General features: G+C 46.1%; 1 protein-coding gene across 1 annotated transcript; it reads right to left on the minus strand.

Annotated features, from left to right (window-relative positions):
- Positions 1-1,245: 1,245 nt before the first annotated feature.
- Positions 1,246-3,075, minus strand: ADRA2C (adrenoceptor alpha 2C). The gene has a single exon (XM_078679002.1). The coding sequence runs from the start codon at positions 2,531-2,533 to the stop codon at positions 1,250-1,252; it is 1,284 nt and encodes a 427-aa protein (XP_078535128.1). The 5' UTR covers positions 2,534-3,075; the 3' UTR covers positions 1,246-1,249.
- Positions 3,076-9,645: the final 6,570 nt, after the last annotated feature.

Raw genomic sequence — 9,645 nt, forward strand, 5'->3', positions numbered from 1 at the left:
CCAATGAAACACACAGCTCAGCACTATTGGTATCAAATAAATTAATATAATAGTTTCCTAAAACATTGCACTGAGGTATGTTAAAGTAGTTTACTTAATGCTGCTTGGGATTTTATATTTGCCAGTTCTGAGGTCGTACCTTATTGTTTATTTAAAGTACTGTCAAGTCTACACATTAGATGTTCCCAGAGCAGTAAGTGTACCCGTGTGCATGCAAACCTCACGTGAAAGGGTTAATGTCTATTGTATGTGTGATCATCAGTATGGGAAAACTGACTTTAGTGAACTCTAGACTTCATAGGGTCACTGCTTCAGATACAAGCTTTTTTTAAACTTCTGCTTCTTTAATTATAAAGTGTAGGTAGAAAATGTGAATTGTACCAGTGAGATAGCTCACTTATGCCACCCTTATGAGTGTCCTGTAGGGCAGTTAACTTACTAGTTCTATTGGAACTTAAAGTTTCCAATTTTACCCGGGGTATTTCAAAAACTGCTGAAATCTTCAGGTGAAACTGTGGAAAATCGTGAATTATTAACATATTGACAACTTTTTAGCCCAAAACACCAGATTCCCCGAAGTCCCACCTCATATGATGTCTAAGTTGTAAATCGGGGTCCCCAGTATTGGGTGGAAGGAAGGCTGGGTTATAATGAGCACATCCGGGGCATGAGTGATCCCCCAAGAACCGACTTTATGAACAATAGGCCAGATTTTCAAAACCAACTGGGCCTCTTCTGCCTTTCATCTTTTTGTAGCCGATACAGTGGATGCCGTCGATTAGTGAAACAATATCACCAGTAGTGTAAAAGGGACAATGTGTTCCCTGCACTGTGTTACATAAACACGCATCTGTAGTTTAGACTGGACTATTTTACGCTCAAAATAAAAGGTTACGGGATTAGTGCCTAATAATTCAAATGAACCACTGCAATAATGGAGAAAAAAACAGATGAAAATACCATCCCAGCGATAAAGATCCTCGTTTTGAGTCGGTTTATTCGTATATCTTTTATTTTATACTGTACACACTTTACTCCAAAACAGCATTCAAAACCAAAGCGAATCTTAGTACTTTACCTGCTTTGCAAAAATACAAAGGAGTCCATTTAAAAAATTGGCATCAACGTTTTTTGGTGAGAACATTCGAAGGGTTCGTTAAGAGTTCGAGACTGTCCGAGCTGTCCTCGGTTCCATCCAGGGCCCTCTCCCTGGCTCTCGCCAGCCCCGTCACCGAGAGAAGTTTTACTTTTACTTCCGTTTCGGGAAGACGATCTTCTTGAAGGCCCGCCGGAAGTCCTGGTTGAAGATGGTGTAGATGACGGGGTTGAGGGAGCTGTTGCAGTACCCGATCCAGAAAAAGAACTTGAAGAGAGTTTCGGGGATCTCGCAGCTCTCCCGGCAGAGCCCGTACAAGCTGTAGCTGAAGAAGAAGGGGAACCAGCAGACCACGAAGACCCCCATGACCACGGCCAGCACGAAGGTGAAGCGCTTCTCCCGCGCCTGGGTCACCTTGCGCCGGCACACGCTGCTGCGCTTCTTCTTGCGCGACGAGAAGAAGTCGATGGACTTGTTGCTGGAGCGGGACAGGCGGCTGGACTGCTTGGAGAAGGAGTGGCACTTGCTGTTCTTCCTGTCCTTGCCCGAGCCGTCCGTGTTCTCCTCTCTGCTGCTGCTCTTGCGCCGCTTGCCCTCGGAGATGCTACTTTCCTCCAGGTCCATGTCGTCCAGCTCGCTGCTCTTGCGCAGGTGGGCCAGCGTCGCCGGGCAGTGCCCGTTCTCCCCGGGAGACCGGACGGAGGTGCCCCCCCGGCTGACGCCGTTCTCCGTCTGCGAGGAGCCGTCGGGTCCGCACTTCTTGACGGACAGCGTCCTGGTGCGCAGCTTGGCCACCTGGTAGATGCGCACGTACACCAGCACCATGATCACGCAGGGCGCGAAGAAGGAGCCGGTGGAGGAGTAGAGGATGTACCAGGTCTCGTCGTTGAGCTTGCACTGCGGGTAGCGCTCGTCCTCGGGGTCCCTGTTGGTGGAGAGGAGCGGCGGGAACGAGATGACCGCGGAGATGAGCCAGACGGTGACGATGATGCCCTTAATCCTGCGCGGGGTCCTCTTCAGGTTGTACTCCACCGCCTGGGTCACCGACCAGTACCGGTCCAGGCTTATTGCGCACAGGTGGACGATGGACGAGGTGCAGAACAGCACGTCCAGCGCCAAGAAGATATCACACCAGACCACTCCAAAGTACCAGTAGCCCATGAGCTCATTCGCCAGGGAGAAGGGCATGACCATGGCCGACACCAGGATGTCTGCGCAAGCCAGGGAGACCAGGAACAGGTTCTGGGGGGCTTTCAGAGCCCTGCTGGTGAACACCGCGATGGCCACCAGGACATTCCCCACAATGGTGAAAACAATGAGAAAGCCTACCACGGCGGCCAGGCATACCACAGAGGAGAAGGAGTAGGGCCACTGGCCCTGGTCACCCAGGGGCCCCAGCGACCTGTTGGCCCAAGTCATATTCCCCGGCACATCCATGGTGGCCCCAAAGAGTGTCACTCAAATCCCATCCTTAGCAAGGAATGTCTGCCTCGCCTCGCGCTCCCCCCAGAGCCACGGGGGCAGACTTCCGGCTGAGAACGAAAGGTTCCTCACATTCTGAAGGTGTTCACACCGCCGACTGCGCTTTCTTCCTTTGTCCGAAAAAGAACATCTTCACCCCAGGAGATGCTGTCAAGGGGACTCCGCGGGGAGCCTCTCTCCTCTTTTCTCCAAGTCGTGCCTATCCCACTGGGAGAGTGCGCGCACCGCACCTGCTGTGTGGATGACCCTCAAAGTCACACCGAAGTCTTGACAGTTCCGCAATGAATTAGTGAGGGGTGCTTGTTTTAAGTCAGCAGCGCCAGGTGCGCCCGGTCCAGCAGCGCACCCCCTCGGTACGGCCGCAGAGCTGTCGGAGCCCGCGGGGACACTGGTGGTCGGCGGCATTGGATGGAGTCACTTTCTCTCCAAGTGCTCTCCAACTGCACAGCCAGCCCCTGGCACTGCCCGTTATTGGATTTGCGAAGCTGCAAATTCCATTTAGCCGATTGAGAGGCTTCCTCGCTCCACCGATAAGTGTGTCTCTCTCTCTCTCTCTTGCTTCCTTTCGCAGACCCTGTCCCGCCCCCAGCGCTGCCACTGGCAAAAGCATCATTGGGTGCTCACGGATATCATATTAGTGTCATGCAGTGCCAACTAATGTCATATCAAAGGGCGCTCAGCGCAGAATGCTCAGTAGGGAAGAGAGAGCTTCTGGGCAATGTTGGTACAGATTCTCAGGAAAAGACATCCAGAACTGCATGGGCGCAAACTGAGATACCGTGGACTGCAGCATCTCATCGTCTCAGCAGTTTCTCATTTTTGTAAATATTTAAATCAATGACTGATAATAAAATACGTCGGCTGTTTAGAATCGGACCCTCAACATGCTCATTTGAATTCCTTTTGAATGTTTTCTTAGCAGTAAATGCAGTTTGAATTGATTTCTGTGCTTAATGTTATTTATTAACAAAGCAGCATGGCATTAAAAGCGTCGGGTGGTTATTGCAATATAAGGTACACCGTTAGATGGCAGGCTTGCATCGTGGACCACTGAAGACAGAGACAAATTGCGCTACTGTTTCCCTCCAGCTATGCACGAGGCACAGCGTCTCATTCTGTGCAGTTATTGAAGTTTCCAGAGTGCTGGAGCTTTTGTATATATCGATCTATTGGCTGAAAGTACCAAAACAAATTCTTCACTGTTCAAGTTTCTTTTTTCCCATTTGCTGTTGGATTCCTGCCGAGATAGAAGTAAATATGGCACTTAAGTGTGCCTCTTGCAGCAGTTAGATGTTAAACCTCCAGTTATGTGTGAAGAAAATGATGACGAGAACAGTGCACGTGGTATCTGAAAACTAGATAAGCACTGTCGAAGTACGTCTCCATCACCCAAACAGAGGAATTCGTTATTAATTACACCGGTAGCTCTTTAATCTATCACTGCTAAATTACTCTTCATTTAGAGAACGTTTTTAGCTTTTTTGTAGTAACATCCTTCTTTCCTTAAAGAGCACGCCTTCTTTTGAAATGATTACAGCGATTAATCTCAGGTTGGTTACATAAAACGACCTTTATCCTACGGGCACTGCCAGTGATACCTTAAAAACGAGCATTGACAAAGTCGATAGGGATGGCTTTAACGTGTTAACGCATGCAAACACTGATGTGTACAAATTACCTCAGGCTATTTGTGACTTGTCTCTAGGCAACCTGACTCTTTCTGTGACTCCTGTGTCTGTGCCCTGTTTTCTTTTATTCCCCAGGTTTGTGGGTCTGTGTGTCGCTAGCACAATAAGTTTCAGGAACAAAAACCAGCAGCACTAGAAGCTTGGGCAGTAAAGACAGGGCACACACTTAGGAGGCATAGAAAGATACAGGAAGAAAAACAAATTATAGCAAAACAAAGTGTGTGCACATTTATGCATTCATAAAACATACGGGGTGAAAAGGGTCTCCGGGAAAAACTTTAGAGAATCAACCAGGCTAAGTCCCCTACCAGTCAACATGAAATACTAAAGAAACCTGGGAGTCTATAGGGAACACAGTTGTGTCCTAATAAGTGAAAAAAACAATGCCCTGTGCTTAGGTGCAGAGGAAAAATCCTTACAATTGATTAGCAGGAAATGCATATATCAACGAATATAGCCACCAGCAGCTCTAGGTGCATCCCAACGTCCAAAGATGGATTCCCATCAAAGTCTTGTAACTGATCAATTCTATCATTTGGTCATCCAACGGTAGGGATGGTAGGTCTCTAGATCATTGAGACAAAATCCAAACCCTCCATATAAAGACAGGAATATACCTCCTGAGTTACTTGTAGACCATGCGTTTGATCATGAGGTGGGAAACTGTGCAGTGCAAAAAAGGATCTAGTGTGCTTAAAATGAATAGAAAAAGATAGCAGAGAAACTTTAATAGCTATCAGTTTCTTCCACATTAAAACCAAGAACAGCGCAAATATAGCAGTTCACACAAATAGCTGCTGAGGGGCCGATATGTTTCAGCCTACCGGGAATAAACTCCTAAGGCTTTCTTCAGGGCCTCTGTTCTAAATAAACTTTGCGACTGCAAATGTATAGTATAATTAAATCCATCACCAAAGAATAATAATAAGAAAAACCCATAAAGGATATAGTTGACTATTCCTCCATGTCACTTGGTGTGAAGTTCACCTACAAAAGCAAATGGTGACATCAGTGCATTGAGTTCAGCAATAACTGCGAAAGCAGAAATTGTTGTTTAACTCGCCTATAATGACAGGGGATAGGACCTCACCTCTCCTGGACCAAGCTCAGGGTAAAGGAGGCCACGCGCTATAAGGTAAGGAAACAAGATGGTTCTTGATCTAGCAGTAGGAAAAATGACTTCCATAGTTCATCACCGATCTGGCCACCTCAACCTTTACTAGAACTACTTAAAACCTCCTCTAGGCTCACTATCACCAAACTCAACAACCCTCAAAAACAGGCAATCATTAAAATGTAAAATGTAAGTTTTGCTCCTCCAAGCATTCCTTTCATGCCGAATGGTGGAGTCAAAAAAGAGAAGAAAGAGAGATCCCTACCTCTCCGTCGTTGCCTCGGACTGATCCCGAGTCTGGGGGAGGCAACGAGGAGGGGAAGGGCCGGTATTTATGTTTAAACAAGGGGACAAACCCTTTACTCGGTAAAGGTGTGGCCCTGGTGTAAAGCGCCATTTTCGTAGTTTCGAAATGGAATCAGAAGTCACTGTATCAGAAGTACATAAATATAGCTATCAGACTTACTCGGGGAGTGTGTGTCCACCAAAGAACTCTGCCTTTCGTTCTGCTGCAGGGCTCTGTGATGGCGAGATCTCGCGGCGCAAAACGGGACTTCGACGGGGCTTCTCATTGAACTACAGAGTGACGTCATGCGTGACTGCGCTGTAGTTTTTTCTTTTTTTATCCGTCCACCTAATCTCAATACTGCGAGTCAGATGAGCAGGTTTTTGTCAATAGAAGGACACTATTATTCCAATAAAGATATTGGGCATTTGTGACATTTAGAAGAGAGTCAGTTAACACTTGAGCAAACATCAGTAACCAAAATAGCACCAAGACGAGTGTCTTACTATTACTGGTTGGGATTATCATAGTGTTGCAAATATAGACTGATGATGAGTCTCATAGTTCTAAACTCAGGTTGGTGTAAGTATAATTATCGGATATCTGCCAACTAAGCAAACAATCCTAACAATATTGTCATTAGACAGCTTGGAGTTAACGAAATGCTGTAAACAGCTATCAATGCATGTACAGGTATCTATGTACATAACAATAACTGAATATATATGTGTATATAGCCTGTGGTTGTATGTGAAGAGGAGATATATGACCCCATACAGAAAAAATAGTAGAGGTAGTCAGGGTTATTCAACTATAACAATAAACCATATCTCCAAAGTTCAGTCACCCGCATTAGTCTTGGCAGTATAAGGAGGTGTTCCTAAGATGTATCTCCGCAGCCCTGAAAGTGTATGTTCATTTTTACTAACCGAAGGTTAGGGATATGGAACCTCAACCAACCTATTCTGTATCATAGGGTGTAGTGGATCTGTTCAAGGTCTATCACAACGTAGTCCACGGAATATCGTCATTCAGACCACTACTATCAGTAGATAGTTTGTAAATCCATTTCTGCTCTTTAGTAAAAAAGATATCTTGTAATATCTCCAATATGTGAGGGTACAAAGGGTTTCTCTAGTACTGTCCAGGTGAAATCAGTTTCACTGTGATTCTGTTCTAAAAAGTGTTTGGTTAGTTTAGAAACACTCTTTTTGCACCGAAAGGAACTCTTGTGCTCTAGCATTCTGGTACGGACTTTTCTAGTAGTCATACCTACATATGTCTTAGCACACGGGCATACTAATAGGTAAATAACTACTGAGCTGTTACAATTAGAAAAGTTCTTTTGGATCCAAGGCCGGTTCGTCCCAATGTCTATCTGCGTAGATTTGGATGTCTGTGGACACATGGAACAGTTGCCACACGGATGGTGGCCAGTCACTGCCGCCAGGTCCCATTGAGTACCTACGGCCCGCCTAGGTGCTTCTTGAGGACGGGTATGGATCAGCCGATCGCGACGGTTGCTCGACCGTTTGAAGGCAAACAAAGGTGGTTCTATTTTCTCATTAGTGCAATTGAGCACACGCCAATGATGTCTCACAATCCGTTGTAACTGATTAGATTTAGTGTTGAACGTGCTAACAAAGGTGAGACGTTCAAGGGGAGCCTTTGGAGGAGCCACCTCCAGTAAGGCATCACGATGATTATCGGCCGCCCTTTTCAACGAACGTTTAATCAGACGTTGTGGATAGTGTCTGGCTCTTAGTTGGTGAGAAAGACCCTTGGCATGTATATTGAAGGTTTCCATTGTGGAGCAATTCCTCCGGACCCGAAGGAATTGCCCGTAGGGCAAATTATCCCTCTAAGATCTGGGATGTTGGCTATCGTACAGAAGAAGAGAGTTCCTTGCCATAGATTTTCTAAATAGTTCAGTTTGTAAACCTAAAGGGGTTACATAGATCGATAGGTCAAGAAACGAGATTCTTTCTCTACTGCTCTCCACTGTGAACTTCAAGAACTCGTTTTGAGAGTACAACCACTGATGGAAGGCCACGATAGAACCCGTATCCCCTCGCCATATCACAATGATATCATCTATGTACCGCTTCCACCAACGGATGTTAGAGAAGAATGGGTTGGTGGGAGCCAGAACATGCTCTTGTTCAAACGAATGCACGTAAAGGTTAGCCAAACTTGGGGCAAAAATACTGGCCATGCTGGTCCCTGATGTCTGTAAGTAGATGGTATTTTCAAACATAAAGAAATTCTCTTTCATGGCAATTCTAGCTAATGCCATGATGAAAGGGACTGGTGTGATTGATTCCAGGTTGGTACTCGCTGGACTTTATGGACCTTCGGTAAGGTCCTGTTGGTTCCTCCCAATGAACCTGAGACTGTGCATTTCTTCGTTTGCCTCTGTTCCGTCTCTGGCCAAACCCTAAAACCAGAACTGATACTTTCAGGAACCTTTCTAAACTTGAAGAGGTAGAATTACAAGCTCTAGCAAGGGATCCCCTGATCACTATTAAGCCCGCTGACAAAGGGGGCTCGATTGTCATTCAGGATACTGAAGTGTATAGAAGTGAGTGCTTACGACAGTTGAGTAACACCAACTCATATATTCCCCTCATGGAGGATCCTACAGAGAGATTAACATCTGAAATTAGAGATATGGTTGAGGAAGCCTTGAGTGAAGGATGGGTCACTAATTCAGAGGCCTTGTTTTTACAAACACAGAATCCTACCATGCCCTACTTTTACACCTTACCGAAGGTCCATAAAGTCCAGCGTCCACCGCCTGGCAGACCTATAATATCAGGGCAAGGGTCTCTTTTGGAGCCCTTGTCGGAATTTGTGGACTTCTTCCTTAGGCCTCTGGTCCAGACAATGCCCACATACCTTAAGGATACTAAGGATGTGTTACGTGTGATTCCTGAGATGGATTTCAATGAAACAACAGACCATCTAGTTTCATTTGACGTCGAATCTCTCTATACCTCCATCCCCCAGGACGAGACTCTAGAGACTGTTACTTCTATCCTAGAGAGTACCAACTTGGAATCAATCACACCAGTCCCTTTCATCATGGCATTAGCTAGAATTGCCATGAAAGAGAATTTCTTTATGTTTGAAAATACCATCTACTTACAGACATCAGGGACCAGCATGGGCAGTATTTTTGTCCCAAGTTTGGCTAACCTTTACGTGCATTCGTTTGAACAAGAGCATGTTCTGGCTCCCACCAACCCATTCTTCTCTAACATCCGTTGGTGGAAGCGGTACATAGATGATATCCTTGTGATATGGCAAGGGGATACGGGTTCTATCGTGGCCTTCCATCAGTGGTTGACCTCTCAAAACGAGTTCTTGAAGTTCACAGTGGAGAGCAGTAGAGAAAGAATCTCGTTTCTTGACCTATCGATCTATGTAACCCCTTCAGGTTTACAAACTGAACTATTTAGAAAATCTATGGCAAGGAACTCTCTTCTTCTGTACGATAGCCAACATCCCAGATCTTTGAGGGATAATTTGCCCTACGGGCAATTCCTTCGGGTCCGGAGGAATTGCTCCACAATGGAAACCTTCAATATACATGCCAAGGGTCTTTCTCACCAACTAAGAGCCAGACACTATCCACAACATCTGATTAAACGTTCGTTGAAAAGGGCGGCCAATAATCATCGTGATGCCTTACTGGAGGTGGCTCCACCAAAGGCTCCCCTTGAACGTCTCTCCTATGTTAGCACGTTCAACACTAAATCTAATCAGTTACAACGGAATGTGAGACGTCATTGGCGTGTGCTCAATTGCACTAATGAGAAAATAGAACCACCTTTGTTTGCCTTCAAACGGTCGAGCAACCTTCGCGATCGGCTGATCCATACCCGTCCTCAAGAAGCACCTAGGCGGGCCGTAGGTACTCTATGGGACCTGGCGGCAGTGACTGGCCACCATCCGTGTGGCAACTGTTCCATGTGTC

The sequence above is a fragment of the Lissotriton helveticus genome, chromosome 2_2 (genome assembly GCF_964261635.1).
Source record: "Lissotriton helveticus chromosome 2_2, aLisHel1.1, whole genome shotgun sequence".
NCBI lineage: Eukaryota > Metazoa > Chordata > Amphibia > Caudata > Salamandridae > Lissotriton > Lissotriton helveticus.

Coding starts and splice junctions, on each gene's coding strand:
- ADRA2C (XM_078679002.1), bottom strand. CDS start 2,533: ATGGATGTGCCGGGGAATATGACTTGGGCCAACAGGTCGCTGGGGCCC.